Raw genomic sequence first — 18,285 nt, 5'->3', positions numbered from 1 at the left:
GTATTTTCAAGTGCGAGCCACACCTATATATAGGTTATTCTAAGCCTTCAACTACTAGTACATTGTGTCTGACGAGCATGACATGGAATTTATTCAATCTAATACTGCTAAACGCAAATGTTATACAATGTGGTAATGTACGATGGACTGTGTTAAAATCTATTGCGATTATATACACTAGAAACAGCCATACTAAATGGATGTTGAATTTCGGAAACTAGAAACATTCAAGATGAGAAACACTACAATAAAAAGTATTTTATTATAGTAATATAACTTCATAAAATACTGTCAAACAAACTTTATTTTAATCAAATATAAAAAATACCAAATATTTACTCAGTACAGGCATCATAAAGCTATTGTAATATATATTTGAGCCGCACCATGAGAAACCAACATAGTGCATTTGCGACCAACATGGATCCAGACCAGCCTGCCCTTCCGCGCAGTCTGGTCAGGATCCATGCTGTTTACTTTTAAAGCCTATTGCAATGACAGAACTGTTAGCGAACAGCATGGATCCTGACCAGACTGTGCGGATGCGCAGGCTGATCTTGATCCATGCTGGTCGCAAATGCACTATCTTGGTTTTCTCATGGTGGGGCTCATTTGATGATGTGATGAGGTGATTTCTTATCAAAATTTTACTAACATGCGTACTTTCGGGGTGTCATATAATGTTACTTATACCACTTTTAATGACTCCCATATTTAGTCAGTTTGTCTCGTAACTCAAATTTCAAATGTTTCTCTAAGATTTGAGATAGTATTATTTACCTAGTGGCTGTGAGCTCTAGATAGTTGAACAATTTTATATAAAAAAATAACATAGAAGCTACTCGATACAATGAGCAATATTTTTTAGAAACGAACTTATCAATGCAAAATAAGTAGAAAAAAGGCTACATGCCTACTTTTACCCATATATGAATAATATTACATTTTTCCTTTTGGTTGGATTACGAGTCTCACCGATGCCGTGTAGGTCATATGCTGACCTTTGCAGATTTTATTGGTGGACGAAGATCGCAGATGCCCCTCCGGACATTGTTTCTGGTAAGGGCATACACCTGGGTAGAACCACTGACCTTCCGTAAACTAAATGAATGGCTTTCTAACATGACGTCGAAAGTGAATTTTGAATTCGCGTATAAGCTGGAGCAAGTGATTCGAAGCCGGTGTAACATTAAATATTGACCCCGTTGAAAATTGACTCCATTGATCAAAATTTAATGTTGAAATGTTGGCGGGGATCAATTCTTAACGTTGAAAAAGGACCTTTTGATCAAAATCTAATGTTGAAATGTTGGCGTGGTCAATTCTCAACGTTGGAAAAGGACCTTTTGATCAAAATTTAATGTAGAAATGTTGACGATGTCAATTCTCAACGTTGAAAAAGGATCCATGGAGTCTATTTTCAACGGTGTCAGTATTTAATAATACACTGGCGATCTTAACCGCTCAGCCTCAGAGGCCCTTAATGCTCATATCTATCACGCACTTAGCAATAAACGACCTCCTACATTCGCACATTCACATTTTGTAATACAGTTCTATAAGAAATATGAGAGACTATATATTCTAAAATATTAGAGAAATAAGAATATAATGTAATCAACCTTTAGGCGGCATAGTAACGTATTTCAAAATGTATATTTCAGAAATTAAAGCATTAAGTTATCTGGCATGATGACATGAAAAGTTATCTATGATCTGCAAATGACATCAATAATCAACAGCAAAGAGATCAAATGTAATGCCAGTTGTCGAACAACATAAAATACTGGCATCCATTGCATGTATAAAGTTTATAACAGACAGTACAGCCACATTTAAATTTCTATCTGCAGTTATTTAATTGCAATATTGAAGTACTTTATCATAATAAATTAACGATTCCTAATTAACCAAAGACACCATCGGACTTATATTTTCTGTAGCACATTTGGTATATCTCTCATAGCCGGCAGAAAATAATACACCGAATCAAATGTTCCTATTCTTAATTATGTGACCTTGACCCAAACAGCTAAAATACAAATGAACTGGTCTCCGTGCAAGTTACCTTAATGTCATGTTTGGTTGCAATTTATCATGCGTACCTTAAGGGGATGTGCAAAAGGAACTGGTGACAGTAAGCTAACCCCGACTTTGTCTCTATGCAAGCTATAAATGTACCAAGTTTGGTCAGTAAATCTCATTTCTAACTTAAGTTATTCCTTATTTATACAACGGTGTTCTAGACTTTGGCACATTTTGTCTATTCCAGCTACTTTTATATTAAGTTTGATCGCGATAAACTTCGAAACCAATTTTTGTATTCCTGTTCTTGATTTGTAAGTGGTCTAGATTTTAACAAAGAAACACAAAAATGCAAATTTCATTGAACTTTGATCTTCATACCGCCTTGGTATATATCAAATATGAGATACATACTGGCTAGCGACCACCAAATCCGGACGGCCACCAAACCGGACAGTCCCGTAAATGCTTTATTTCGGTCTTTAACCTTGTTCATATGTTTACGATCAAATGGAGGCTTGATTTTCAACAACACAGCGAAGTTACAACGGTTAAATTTAAGTATTTTTCAATAAATGCTATATTTCATTTCGTTTACACTCACGAAACATATTTACATGTCGGGGGAAGTCAGAAGTGGCGTATTGCGCATGCGCAGTATTTCCGTTAAATCTAAAGGCCCCGTGCAAATTTGACGTAAGCAGAAGAAACGTTTAGTAAACCAAAGAGCTATAAAAACAAATAGATTGGCATCTTGAAAGGCATATAGAGCAAATCTCGCCAACCTCCCGTGACAAAAAAACGAGATCTCGTTTACCGGAAGTGGCGCTTTCTCCACGCGCCATTTTGTATGCGAAAGCAATTATTCATCGGTAAAATAATTATCACCGTATGACCACGCTTCTTTCGATGGCAAAAAACGTATACTTCGTGTCTAAGACCATTTCAAATTAAATTAATTTTGTTTTAGAAGCTAACATGTATTTTAAATGTAGTTTTAAAGGTACAAATTGTAACTCCATGCTCGCCGATGTTTGTTTTTAGTAAGATAACGCCGAATCACGCTCTGACACGAGCTCACGCGAGATTACAGCCAGTTGCCATTCTGTGTATTTAATACTTCTTTGAGTAAACACTTAAACCGGAGAAATACAGCTTTGATAATTTAGTGTATGATTTTTGAGTACATTTTCATGTAAAAATATCCACTTCGAAAAGTGAAATTTTGGAGAGATACAATCATATCATCGATTCAAGATAGGTAATTCGTACAATGCTATGCGACTACTTTCCCTTTGTTGAAAATAAAGTTTAATTCAGTGACAACTCGCTGTCCATATATGGTCCGGAAACATGGTAGTGTTAGACCTTAAAACAACATGATAGGGCCTTGAAAAGTACTTGACCTAATTTTAGAAGTAAACAAATTAGCTCTTTAGTTCGGAGGAGAACCTAGCTTTGTTCACGTGAAATTTCAACCATTACAGGGGTCAAATTTAACAGTAGTTGTACTAGCTGAAAGTAGCTAGTGCCCTTTTTGATCACTAGCTAAAATGAAACGCTACCGGATAAAGTTAATAATATTTAATTACTCTATTAATATTTTACTGGCAAAAACTTACTGATTGATCTCTGTTAGTAGCCAGTCACAAACAAAAATATTTTCTATTAGCTTAAAATAGCTTGTGCCATTTTTGTCGAACAATAACATATAAACATTAATGATAACATTCCTTTCATGAAAAAAAATGTGTACCTTCAAAACAATTAAACTTTATTAAAACTTTGAAGACATTTGCTTGTTATATTATTAACTAGCTGAAATTAGCTAGTACATTTCAAAACCACTAGATATTTCAAAATTCCACTAGCATTTAGCTTGTATGCTTGTCTAAATTTGAACCCTGCATTAGATATATTTATTTCCCAAGTTATCGTGAAAATAGTGCAAAAGTGTCAGGTTGTAGGACGCTAGCCAGTAGGCTCAAGCTGTTAGAAAACACAGTCAGTAAATTGTCCAGTAGAAAGGGAACAAAAAATGCTGAAATAATAATTTGGAACATAGGATTTCAAAATATAGTGTGCAATCTTTCCGGGAACTCAGTTACTTTTTGTATCAATACGAGTTAAACATAACCTAAATTGAAACATTGATTTATAGTATACAAGAATGGAAATTTCTTTGAAGTCACAAAATGTTAATAAAGACAATCGTCAAACCACCTGAAAATGAATGTGATAGGTATAGAAAGGCAGTAAGCACGCTTTACAAAAGAACCACTTACACGTTGAGAAGTAACTTTTCGAAACAAATGGGTTACTACACATTGGCGGAGACATTGCTATAACTGAAGAATGATAAAAACAATGCATTCAAAACTCAAAGCCTGTTATTAATAATCTTTTATGAATATCACAGCACTTAAATGATCAGCAAACTACTTTGTCCTCCGGTACATCTGCAGTGGTTTTATTTACGAAGTTTAAAAATTTATTTCTGCTCGATTACAAAGCGAGTATATTAACATCTACTCTTACAAACCGAATTTGATTTGAAATTAACCCTTCTTATGCTTAACATGATTGATTCTGCCTTTGCGACCAGTGTAGATCATGATTAGCCTTCCCTTCCGTGCAGTCTGATCAAGATCTGCACAGTTGGCTATTCAGTCAGTATTTCTGGTTGGCACCCCGTTTAACAGTTAATGGTACTGTCCAATTTGAAAGATGAACAAGTTCGTTATAGAAATTCAGCAGGGTTAAAAAGACAGATGTAGTAATACAAATCAGATCTAGTACTCCTACTGCGTTGGACTTTGTTAGATAGGTGCAGTTTGTTGTTGTCTGTACAGTGTCATTCTCCCAGTAACCAATCACTATGCTAGGAATGATTAATGTCTTGCACGGAGTTCTCGACGATTTCGCTGTATTGTGGAGGAGGAGTTATACTTCTTGTTTGTTGTTTGCTGTTTTCTGTACCTGATGACACGGACGAATAAGGTGGTGGACTGTCGGAATTTCTGGGATATTGTAACCCCTGGTTGACCCCATACATCGGGTGGCTGTAGCTTTGTTGGCTCGAAACAGTAGTCGCCACGTTTGTTGGCATGGAAACAACGCCAGGGGACAAGCTGGCGTTGTAAGCTGTTCCTTGACTGACTCCATATATTGGTTGACTATATCTAGTCTGGTCGCGGGCAGTGTATGTCACTGTGTGTGAGGCTGTGCTCTGTAAAAGTAACAAAACAATCACAGAATGGTGAATTCGTAAATTTCAAGTGCTACAGTTGTTTAAATTACAGTGTGTGAACAAGATATATATTATTTATGTACAGTATCTGACTTTCATGAACTATCGGAAAAGAAAGCACTTGCATACAGTATCTGATCAATATTCAAAAGACAGGCACACAAAAAAGCTTGCATTTACAGGTGAAAAAAAAAAACATTGACATTCGTCAAAAAATAAATGCAAGTATTTTCTGGTTTGAACTTTTTATTTTGTAATTAGTGTATTAAAAGTGTACTATAGGCCCTCCGTTATCATTTATTTAGAAAGTTCAAAATGGCTACCACTCCTAAATATAGCGGTTTTACTGAAACCACTTTCAATTGGTTGGTTTATGAAGCACAAAAACTTAAAAACCCTACCACTATATAGATAGATTAGGCGAAAATGAAATGTCAATACACCAGGTTGGGTTTGGGATGTATAACCAGTAGTCTTGTTATGGAGTGAAAATGTTAGGTTTTGTTCTGTCTGTCCAGATCTTTCCGAAACTGCTAGTATTTAATAAATGCATACTGTCCATGATAGGTAATGAAACATGCAATACCCTTCATCAGACTGTTTACAACCGTATTTTATTTGTATGGTAATGTATATTTTGAATAGCAATGTAATTGTTGTGTCAAAATAAAACGGTATCTGTACATTGCACAATGAAATCTGTGAAATTCTTTAGAAGCATTTAGAGCACAACCACGCAATAAGATAGCAGACTCGGTATGATTCTCTTCATGAGAGGTAATGAAATGTGCAACACCCCACGCCCCCAACCCCTTAGCACCAGCTTTAGCGGAATTCTAATAAAGTAAAATGAATGAACCCCACGCCCCCAAACCCTTAGCACCAGCTTAAGTGGAATTCTAATAAAGTAAAATGAATGAACCCCACGATCCCAAAGGACAAGAAAAAATAACAAGACTAAACATAATATGATGCACATTTTGATCTGACTGCACGCTTCAGTCTGTGTATACATGTACTAGTACGTCATTTTAAAATTGCACTTGTTGTATTTGCCTTAAACGTATTAAAATTTGTAAAATATCTGGTATATTTGGTAAATTATTTAGCCTTGAATATATTACCTGTACAGTCCCTGGTTTGGCTCCGCTCTTCCTTATGCAATAGATACAACAAAATATTATGCCGATAACTAAACCTAGCCCAGCGAGACTTCCCACAACTATACCAACAATTGCAGCTGTGCTAATGTTACAACCGGAATCATCGCCGCACGAGTTAAAGCCATTGCATGCGAGATCTTCATCTATACATCTTGAGTTCTCACACTTGTGCGCATAGGTTGGACAATAACCTGAAAAGAATGCTTTACATAAAGCAAACAATTATATTAAGCAATTCACAATCATACTGACTGCAAATCATGCGTTTGTAGGGAGTTCAGCAAGGACCATACATTTTTATTACAAGAAACCGGACGATTTTTCTACATACCTTTAAAAGAAGAAAGAAAATGAATCTGTCTGACGCAGTTGTATATAACTATATTGCTTTGAATCAATTAGGATTACTCATACGTTTTCCCTTGTGGGGAAAAGCTTTAAATTTAATCATTTTAAAAATGTTGCATTGCATTGCATTTTTATACCATATCTTTGTTAAAAAATGGCACTCATATGGGTCGCCAAAACAAATAGAACAATGCATAAACCAAATATGTACATAGTCAACGAAAATACAGGTAATCAGTTAATGTTTTGTAGGGATATATGTATGGATAATGTTTCACATTAGATACCAAAATTAATATGGGCCAAAGGCGAAATCAGGTTAGATGGGTCGGGTTTACTCAGAGGGTCCGAGGTATGTTTCTCCTAAAGCAAATAAACGTAAAATGTTTGTTCGACTGATTTTAAAGACATCGAGTCAAATAAATATAAGTTAAGATCGATGTGAAAATTCAAACTCTCAGCAGTGTAAAGGTATAAAAATGTAATCATGCAGCACATCGGACAGAAAAAATCCTCATTTTTTTCCAAATTAAAGTGGCTTTTTTCATGTTTTATGTAAGCCAGTTTTATTTCATTGTGGACATATACTTAACATTTTGGTGTTAACCTGTCCGACGGACAAAAATCCCTCTCAGAAGATACATGACCCATACTTGGTGGTTTTTTTTTTGTGATTTATAGGTTATTTATAGAACATAATGCTAGTTTTCCTTTTAAATGGACCTCTCTGGGATACAGCTCTCAAAAGTTTGCTAATTTTACAGAACATACAGCAAATTCATTTAGAAATCTACTACTGTACATCCTAAAATGAAATAAGTACTTGCCGTCACCATACGCAGTAATTATGATAGAAAATATGTCACTGATGTACCGGCTTCTATTAGGAACGTATTTTATTCGGAAATACCTTTTGTCCACTGTAAATACACCATGTGGTTTGTTGTTTCCACAAATATTACCCAACAATCCTGAAACAGTTTTTGAAAACATTTTTACTTTTGTCGCAGAAAGTAGGGTATATTTTAACACTGTAGTAATGTTTAAAAACTTAGGAACTATTTTGAAAATTAAAAAGATGAAATTAGAAATCAAATATCATTCCAATGTGAGCTAATCATACATAGCACCCGTTATAAAATCTGAAAATAAATGAGGTGCACCATGAGAAAACCAACATAATGCATTTGCGACTAGCATGGATCCAGACCAGCCTGTACCTCCGCGCAGCCTGGTCAGGATCCATGCTGTTCGCTTTCAAACCCTATTGTAATTAGAGAAACCGTGATCCTGACCAGACTGCGCGGACGCGCAGTCTAGTCTGGATCCATGCTGGTCACAAATGCGCTGTTTTTTTATGGTGCGGCTCAAATAGTCATAGTGCAGGTAGGCCTAAAATGAAACAAGTAAGTAAGTAGCAAAATAAGTCATGGATAATGAATAGTCCTGGATCATTCAGCTGAAAGTTTCATAGCTAGCTTGAACACTTTGTAGAGGTTCAATAAACGAACATTTGTATGAAATAATTTTTAAAATCAAGCCATCAGTTTCTCAAAGTTTTCATTATACAGCTGCTTATCAGAAAATCCGCGTCGCACAACAGTTAAATTGTCCATATAGCAATATAGTGGAAAATCGCCCGCAACATGGTTGTAAATAAAAATAACTTGAAAGAATTCGGCAATCGAAATTTGGTAAAAGTTTTGTTTTATGGAAATGTGGACGACGTATGGAAAAACGGACGACTGAAGAATATCGGTCGCCCTTAAAAGTTACCCGTGAACATTTCGTGCTTAGGTGAGCTAAAAAGAAAATTTAGAATGTCACTGGATAAATAAACCATAAACCATGATCTTAATAAAATTATTCTAATAAAAACAGTTAAATTTAACTTACCTGACACTCTTGTTTTACCACTCTTGCCGATGAAAAACTCGAGATGGCCGTCATCACAGTCGAGGTCTATATGCTCAAAATAGAACATGAATTTAGGATAGACGGTGTACCAAGCTTCAAATCTGGTTTCGCAGTCTTCCCCTCTGCCGAAAAAGAAGGAGCCTTTTTGGCGTATAAAGTTGTCGTCAAGTTTAAGCTGGATCTGGTGTACACCCTTTGTAATAAAACTAAATTCCTCGTCGCAGTAGTACTGCATGCTATCTGTAAACAAATTTTCATGAATTTGTACTACAGTTCGTTTTTGTAAACTTAATATTGTAAACATTAAAGATTGCATTTTTGAACCTTAACTCAGGGTTCCATATTTTAGTGTGTTTTGTATAAGAATCAATGATGTCTGGTGGTTGCGGGTTTTGGTAGATTTATTTTCTATTTAAATGCCAATCTATAAATATACATGTATGAGAAACAAATACAAATGTGCCTCATATCTAAGTTTAACTCTGCCTGACCTTACATGAACTTATCTAAAATGCCAGCTAAAAGTCAGTGATGTAACCATGGGCAGGAATACCTTATCATTGATAGATCTTGTATAATCTTAATGGTCAGTGTGAATGAATACAGTTGAATAAGAACTGCTTGATCATTGATAATTCATCCGCATTGTTCATGAATGGGACTATTTTGTGTAGCACATGAACATCCTTTGGATGTGATTTGGAATCAAATAAAGATGCTATATGATTGTCAGAAATACACTTGTAACTTTGGTAGCGGGATAAACCCGCAACCAAAAATGAGAGCTCAAGCTAAAACAAAACATAATCAAAAAGTAGAGAGATCATTTTGCAAGTAGTGAAATTTTATTTTCAAAAACGTGTAAATACGTATGACCTAGTAATCGAATTGTTAATGCGTTATGTTTACACTTGCTACGAAACCTTGGTTAATTTTAATTTACATGTCTCCAGCTCGACAGCTTTGCCCTTATTTAATTTATGTATAGGATACCCTGTGATTGTTTTAAATAATTCGCTTTTAATATTCACGAGGTTAAATGGGGATGTATGCATTCTTATTAGATATTCACTAAAATAAATGATAGCCGTGTTCAGTTGGAATTAGCAAATTTATATGTTAAAGGCCTAGATTCAAAGCTATACAAATGCACTCCACCCAACACTCAAATATACAAGTGCATCCCTTACCTACAGCTTATAAGTGATTATGTAATAGTAATGTTAATTGTAGGGTAATTACTTAAACAGACCAGCAAGAAATAGGAGAGATTTCTTAATTATGATATTGAACATTTATGATCAACTTTCTAACTCAATATACAATGGTACTATTTTGTGCAATGAATAATAATAATGATAATATTAATAATTATAGAATCTAATAATAAAAAATATTAATAATGATAATAATAACAATACTGAATTATAATAATAATAAAATTTGTAATAACGTTAAGCTTCATTATGAAAAAATACAAAGTTGTAATTACATAATTTAGTTTTCTAAATGATATCTGAATGGTCATCGGAAGCGTAGTGACCGACCGCGGTTTATTAGTGCTGAAGATATGACATTTTTAAGTCACTGTACCTTGTAACACAACGAGAATTTACAGCATTGAAAGATAATAATCAAACTTGTAGTAAATTCCTAAAGTTTAACTTGATACAGATAAATAAACAAGAACAAAATAAACATTGGGACAAAGTGATCTCAAAGATCACTAGGCGTATCAGCCAAATACTATACAATTATTGCCTCTCGAGCCATTGGATATGTTTAGGTTGTTTAAGGTTTAGGATTATCACCAAAACACAGAAATATTTTATAAACGAAGAACATCGTTACCAATATTTTACCTGACCATTACATGTTCTTCCGTACTTTCCCGTGACTTAAAATATTCTGAAGAAGTTGTCCCCCTTTGAAAATGAATGTCATTTGTAAAGAAATAAAAATAAACAATTGCTGAAAACTGTGTTCCACCTAGTTATGTGAAATTTCAACACTCGCACGATATTGCAAATTCATCAAAACGAACATGTGTAACATGTCCTTGAAAATGGTGAGTTTTTAAAGGCGTTCGACTGTCCGGAAGTGGGGCCCCTTTAGGCATTCCTTTTCGAATGTTTCTCATTGCAGAGTTGGTGCAGCCGTTTTGCGCATGCGCGGAATTATTATCAAATGGAACGCACGGCAAAAATACTCATTTTTTTGCATGTCCGCACGCATTTAGTGTCTAATGTACATAATATACTGACTAAAGGTTAGGGTTAGAATCACCATGGTTACAAAATATATACATTTAAGGTATTTTTGTTCTGATTTAGTTAATCCGGTATATACCGGAGTCTGTAATATATCACGGGCGCACCAACTCTGTATTTAGTCACAGCCTTCCTTTTCCGGAATTCAATGCTTATATCAGTATACTGATACTTGTTTTGTAGAGTAATATACACGCTATCATTACAAAAACTACAAAACAAGTGTCAGTATACTGATATAAACATTGAATTCCGGAAAAGGACTGCCTAAAGTGGCCCACCTTCCGGACAGTTAAACGCCTTTAAAAACTCACCATTTTCAAAGAACTGTTACACATGTTTGTTTTGATGCATTTGTAATCAGGCCCGTGTGCAGGATTTGTTTGCTGGGGGGGCCCAACCTGGGGTGGGTTCGGGAGGGGTATCCCCTCCCGATTGCGAAATTTTTTTAATATGGCACATGAATAGATGCATTTTCCTGCTACCTGAAACACCTTTAAGGATGCATGAATGTATCATATATTTAAGGAAAAGTCTACTTTTTAATCATTTCATCAAGCCTTTTTCAATATATGTATGACTGTACAGTCACAGTGTATGGACTTATTTTTCTGTATGATACCCAGTTGAAAAAAATGTTGAAGTTTTAAGATGATTATTAAGAAGACTAGCTCCTAGACTATGATATTTTTTTCCACATTTTTATGATTTCATGTAGTGAACAGAGCCAGTCTATATACTATGTCCAATATTACAATTTTAACATCAGTCCTCTTAGAAAATCTCTAGAATAGACTGGCTTTTGTCTCTATGAACATAAAAAAGAGAAAAAAATCATAGAAACTAGTGGCTAGTCTAATTATTAAGGGTATCCTATTTGCAAAATGGCCAAATGTTTTTAGATTTCCAACAAAACAAACGAAGTATTATGACAATTACTATTTACATCATAGATTTCAAATGACAATGAACTCTTAACTGTACCAAAGATCTATAAAAATAAATAGATGTGTATTTTATACTTCTTTGACTGTACAAACTATAACATCACAGCACATATTAAATGATATTTTTATGTATAAACCCCCTCATAAGTAACGAGTTTTAGATGCGTTTTGTGAGATTTACTGAGAAACTTCTTTTAAAACTATGAGAGTTTTTAAGTAAGGTTATTAGACCCAAAAGAGTAAAATTGATACAGTAGTTTCAAATTCATAATTGGTGTAAAATAAAAAGATAGGATAAATATCTATCAATTTAATAAATTTGGGGAATGTGCCTTAATGTAGAAACAAAATTCAACCATCATAATGTTTCAATTTTCAGATTCATTTTAAGATTTACTTAACAAAACCAACAATGTTCTGATCATTTTATAACACTTCCAAAGAGTAAAAAACATAATAGTTTCTCCACTACCCAATCAAGTACATGTACCGATGAAGCAATCAATGAAGCATGCACAGATAAACTTTTACCTGTGACATGCCTGGGGCTAATTTCCACTACCGGACACGGTTTTATGGCTCTTTAGCCTGTGTATTGCTGTCAAATCAAGCCAGTTGCGCTGGTGTATAAATTTGTTAATTGAGGGGCCCATAGTAATAAAAATCGTAACTAGGCAGCCAGCTGGGGGGGGGCCCGGGCCCCCTGGCCCCCCACCTGGACACGTGCCTGGTAATATCATGCGAGTTCTGAAATTTCACATAACTAGGTGTTACACAGTTTTTAGCAATTGTTTATTTTTATATCTTTACAAATGGCATTCATTTTCAAAGGGGGACAACTTTTTCAGAATATTTTAAGTACGAGACAGTACGGCAGAAGATGTAATGGTCAGGTAAAATATTGGTAACGATGTTGTTCGTTTATCAAAAATTTCTGTGTTTTGGTGATATACCGTATAGTCCTAAACCTTAACGTTGTTCTGTACAATACGGGGATTTATTACATACTCGTTTCTATTCCCCGTTAAGTTACACTGGTACCGGAAACGTCAATAGTTTTCCATACACTGACGCCTGAATTTCATATCGGGTGCGTGACGTAATTCAATGTGTGTTGTTGCACTATTTTTTCTGTTTAGTTCAGTGTTGTCAATCATATTCAGGCTATTGAACATATTTATGATATTTACGTAATATTTATACGTGTAGATGCGTATGTAAAAATGTTAATATGAAATTAGGTGCTACCTAAAAAGCAGAGCGCCCGGCATGAAAAATCACCAGTGCCCGTTAAAAATTAAAGGAGTGGTGCTGGAATTATCAGGAATTATGGATTCGTTTAGGAAGTTTATGTTCTTTAGATCTATTAAAATTATTAATGATAATTCGTGAATTCTGAATGCATGTTTTAGACTGCATCAAGATTAATCCTCGACATGTGAAAACTCCACCACTTTTGGGTTTAAAACAAGCTTTGTACAGTCATGGAAATGATTGTAATTTTCTCATACCAGGCGTCTGTTATAGCAGTATTTTTGACTGAAAGTTGGACACATTCTTCCTTCCAAAAAGAACCAAAATTTGACAATAATGACATTTAAAAGAATTACAATAGTCATTTCCAGGATTACGTAAATTCTAATTTCTCTTAACTTTGGAATTGGAACATTAACTTTTTACATTAAGTCCTCATTGCCCAACATTCACATGCAAAGACACAGAATTCCTTTGGCTATTGGCGTAAAGAGATTCTGTTAGGTTTGAAATTTTCAAAGTTCAAGCTTTTCAGTTTGAAGCAGTTATCATTTTGTGACTGGTTTCCAGTATGATAATAAGTTATGTAAAATCGTTGATGCAGAACGTTGTAATAAGAATAACAGAAATTATTCAAGTACGTTTTTTTCTTTATCTTGGTGCAGATGTTAATCTATACCGAACTTTCTTTTGAACAATGTTAAATAATCTTTTTATTCTATGCCTTTTTTATTTTAGTTTAAATTAAAAATGATTCACTGAATATTGTATTGGCCTGAGTGCAAATATATATTTTACAGACGCATAACCAAACTTTGTACATAGAGCGCCTACTTCACCCGGTTCACATTCGGAACATTTCCACGTGTTTCGGGCTTTATCCTATGTTTAACATGGGAAATACAGAATAAAGTTTCCTTTTAAAAAGGAAAGGCTTGGCTGGTTTTGGCATAGTCTACATAACTGGACAAGTGGGGGGTAGGGGTCATTACATAAGATTCTATGCAAAACATGACTGCGATTTTCTACTGCTGTTCCCATGGGAACGCCAGTCTTAACTTTAGAGGCAAGGGTATTGAACAATTCTTGGCGTTTTGGGTTTTGAACTACTGGTGTCCAACCTCCATATAAAATTTTAAGACTCTAGGACTCTAGCCCAAAGCGTTCTAGTTATTGGGCGGAAACCAATTTCCTTTACTAGGCCCCTGTGACTTCGACCCAGTGACCGCTAAAACAATATGGGTTCTCTACTCAATGAGACCAATTATCCTATGAAGTTTGAAGACTATTGGTTAAATGGTTCTATAGTTACCAGGCTGAAAGGTTATGGTCTATGAACCGTCCGACTGTCCTACGCAATTTTTTCTAAGGGTATGGTCTATTCCTTACAAACGGATGCACGTGCGAAAAACAACCAAGATTTGCCGTGACATTCACCAGTAATTACAATACAAACACAGAAATAATATGAATTAAGGTACTGCCTAGCATGGGGATTTATCTTTTATATATCTACTTACGAAGAAATAATCAACACTCAAAAGAAAGTGAAACTTCGCTCTAAAACAGTGAAGTTTACATTTAGTACCTTTTACAGCGAATATCATACTTTGCAAAATTTATGGGAAGCCGTGACGGTGACGTCATTCACCGCGTTCTCGCACTGGCATTAGGATTTTTTGTTTGTTTGTTTGCACTTCACGTAGAAACTTGGCGGCCTTTACACTTCCTTACTGTTTTAAAAGTGTTTTTTCAGTTGCATGTACAGTAAATCCCCTATAAATACTGATATACAAAATACGGTGGTATTGTGAAAAAAAGGTTTAATATACCTTGCAGAGCTACTTCCTTAAGTATAGGTTAATAAATAGGAGAGCAGTGCCTTTGAGTGATAATGGCCCTGGCAAGGTGATAATAGCCCGAGGGCTTTAGCCCGAGGGCTATTATCTTCTTCCAGGGCCATTATCACTCAAAGGCACCGCTCTCCCACGTATTTACCTGTTTATTACATGTTTACCTATAATATAGTAAGAAATGGGTTTTTGTGTCATTTTTATGGGTACTTGCATTTTCTTGCACAATAAATTTCAGCTTTTCAGTTTCTATATTATTTGTATAAGAGTCTATTTACTGTATAAAATCAAATACCTGGATAAATTGTACATTCTTGCTTATTGCAAAATTTAGGGATAAAAATACATTATTTCACGAAGAATACACGATGTTACGCTCAAGATGATAAAACTATAACGGAAATATTCGCTGTTTTACCTCCATGACGTCATTTCTGTTTACGGACGTTAATTTCCCGCGCTAACGCCAGGGCCATTATCGATAATGGCCCCGGGGCTTATTATGATGTATAGGTTAATAAATGGGAGAGCGGTGCCTTTGAGTGATAATGGCCCTGGCAAGGTGATAATAGCCCGAGGGCTTTAGCCCGAGGGCTATTATCTTCTTCCAGGGCCATTATCACTCAAAGGCACCGCTCTCCCATGTATTTACCTGTTTATTACATGTTTACCTATAATATAGTAAGAAATGTTTGTTTTTTTTGTGTCATTTTTATGGGTAGATACTTGCATCTTCTGGCACAATAAATTTCAGCTTTTCAGTTTCTATATTATTTGTATAAGAGCCTATTTACTGTATAAAATCAAATACCTGGATAGTTGTACTTTCTTGCTTATTGCATAATTTAGGGATAAAATACGATATTTCACGAAGAATACACGATGTTACGCTCAAGATGATAAAATAAAACGGAAATATTCGCTGTTTTACCTCCACGAAACGCCATGACGTCATTTCTGTTTACAGACGTTAATTTCCCGTGCTAACGCCAGGGCCATTATCGATAATGGCCCCGGGCTTATTATGATAATGTGATAATGCATGACGCAATGCGATAATGGGAGAATTTTCAACACAAATTTGTTACTATTTATAGGTACTCATGTAATAAAATGTGATAATGCATGACGCAATGCAATAATGGGAGAATTTTCAGCACAAATTTGTTACTATTTATAGGTACTCATGTAATAAATTATGATAATTCACGTTGTCTACCTTAGAGGTATCCGGAGGGGGATATCGACCATTCAAAAAGTATAACCGTATATTCAGCTCTTAAATAGAATTATTTGGACTAGTTTACCACTAACCATTAAACATAAAAATTATATTTTGAAAGATGATAAGCGGTTTTGGCCAATTAAATTTGGTTTATTTTAGGACATATAATAACCTTTTTTATCTTGCCTCCTACAAGTTTCTTGCATTTCTATTGGTCAATAGACGTCACGTGGAGACAGGATATATTCCATATCCTGCTAGTACATTTCAGATATGAATTTTGATTTAGAAAAATGGCTGCCGCTTTGTTAATTTACAAAACATTAGATTATAGCATATAAGTAAAGGGTAGTCGGCAAGATAAAATCGTTACACAGCTTGTTGGTGACAGGATACGGGATATACGCTGTCTCGAAAATCCATATCAGGCTCGAGCTTCGCTCTCGCCTGATATGGATTTCCTCGACAGCGTATATCCCGTATCCTGTCACCAACAAGCAGTGTAACTAATAATATCACGTAGAATCTATAGTCATTCCACTACTGTGTTCCATACTATGGACATACCTTGAAGCAGGTCCAAATGATTCGAAGGTGCCTGTGACGTAGGTTACCGTTAATACAAAAATCAAAGTTTATTTATTAAGCCGACACATACTTGTTTTCCTGTCAGGTGTATTTTTCATTAGAAACAATTCTAATTATATCGGATTATTAATAGAGGATATACGTTACTTACACCCGTCACTTCCTCCATTTAAAGCCAACAACAATATTCCAACAACAATGAATTTCTGCCAATACCAGTCTGTTTTAGATTTCACAATAAAGATCGCCATTTAAACTCAAAATATCGTTCAATGTATGACCTAAACCTGTTATCTATAAACCTGATAGGATTGACCTTAGGTAAACATGCAGTCGTCATAGTTAAATATCGAAGTAACGCTTATCTCGTATTTGCCTGCCACACGGATAAAAAAGTACTAAACAACATAAGTTTGGTTAAATGTTTCATGTTGTACAGTAGCATTCTCTCCTTAACCAGCTTTTACAGGTATAGTGTGACAACACTTAAAAATCTAAGTGTACGTAATTGTAAGATATATAGGTTACAATTTTGTAAAATGCGAAGTCACATGTATGCAATATATCGTATCGCATTGTCCGCGACATAGAAAAGACATAGCGACCTATTGACACGCGACAATACAATATGGTGTCGCGACATTATGCCTTCGAATTGCTGTCGCATCACATTACAACTCACGATTTCACTTCGCATTGTCGTGTTTCGCCGTCTTTGGCTCACTGATGACATTACAACTTTAATGTTGGCAAAACTTGTTTACTATAATTTCAAAAATGTTTAAACTAAACATTACAACAGTGGGATAAGAGTCCCGGGTATGGGTGTTTTACATCTGGCACGCTAAAGAACCAGGAAAGCTTCTGGAATTGTAGCGTGTTCTGTATCTGCACTATCCTTCCACTAAGATTACATACAGTCTTCTGGAGGAGTCGGCCATATGGGTTACCGGAGGCGACTATGAATAAACTTATATACAAACAAACATCTTTACTTTCTTAACAAAGTGCTATTCGTAATTCTGACGAACACTTAAAGCTAATATCAACAGTTACTGTTGTTTTATAACCTAGTTGAATTGGAATGTCAAATAGCATGAATGTAAATGCCTCTGACAATATCCAACATTTATTTAAATAGGAAATATAAGAATTCTAAAGTATAAAAACATGGTCCGCTTTAGCTATTTAATATGTTATACATATCGAGACTTTTATTCGTAGCTGAGTGGACTTGATTTGCATTCGTACAATAGTCTCTGATAAATATGAGTTTCGTTCTAACTTTGCAATCCATCGATCTAAATGTTTTTATTTTACATTAATTAGTGGTTTCAACAGGTCTTATTATCTTTCATTTTGTATATGCCTTTATATTTTGTTGGATTTAACGTCACACCGGCACAATTATATGTCATACGGCGACTTTCCCGCTTTTTGTGGTG

At 35.1% G+C, this 18,285-nt stretch overlaps 1 protein-coding gene across 1 annotated transcript; it reads right to left on the bottom strand.

Annotated features, from left to right (window-relative positions):
• Positions 1-4,397: 4,397 nt before the first annotated feature.
• On the bottom strand, positions 4,398-17,130 carry LOC123549381 (uncharacterized). Its single transcript, XM_045337417.2, has 5 exons — positions 16,992-17,130; positions 8,683-8,943; positions 7,614-7,757; positions 6,400-6,629; positions 4,398-5,254 (listed from the first exon to the last, which is right to left on the bottom strand). The coding sequence occupies exons 1-5, from the start codon at positions 17,089-17,091 to the stop codon at positions 4,907-4,909; spliced, it is 1,083 nt and encodes a 360-aa protein (XP_045193352.2). The 5' UTR covers positions 17,092-17,130; the 3' UTR covers positions 4,398-4,906.
• Positions 17,131-18,285: the final 1,155 nt, after the last annotated feature.

The sequence above is a fragment of the Mercenaria mercenaria genome, chromosome 6 (genome assembly GCF_021730395.1).
Source record: "Mercenaria mercenaria strain notata chromosome 6, MADL_Memer_1, whole genome shotgun sequence".
NCBI lineage: Eukaryota > Metazoa > Mollusca > Bivalvia > Venerida > Veneridae > Mercenaria > Mercenaria mercenaria.
This window is presented reverse-complemented; position numbering and strand designations above follow the sequence as displayed.

What these genes read in the sequence shown, in the direction of transcription:
- LOC123549381 (XM_045337417.2), bottom strand. Translation starts at nt 17,091, where the DNA reads ATGGCGATCTTTATTGTGAAATCTAAAACAGACTGGTATTGGCAGAAA. An exon ending in AATTACTGCGTATGGTGACG is followed by an intron (nt 6,630 to 7,613) that starts GCAAGTACTTAT and finishes CATTCTTTTCAG; the next exon opens with GTTATTGTCCAACCTATGCG. An exon ending in CCAAACCAGGGACTGTACAG is followed by an intron (nt 5,255 to 6,399) that starts GTAATATATTCA and finishes TTACTTTTACAG; the next exon opens with AGCACAGCCTCACACACAGT.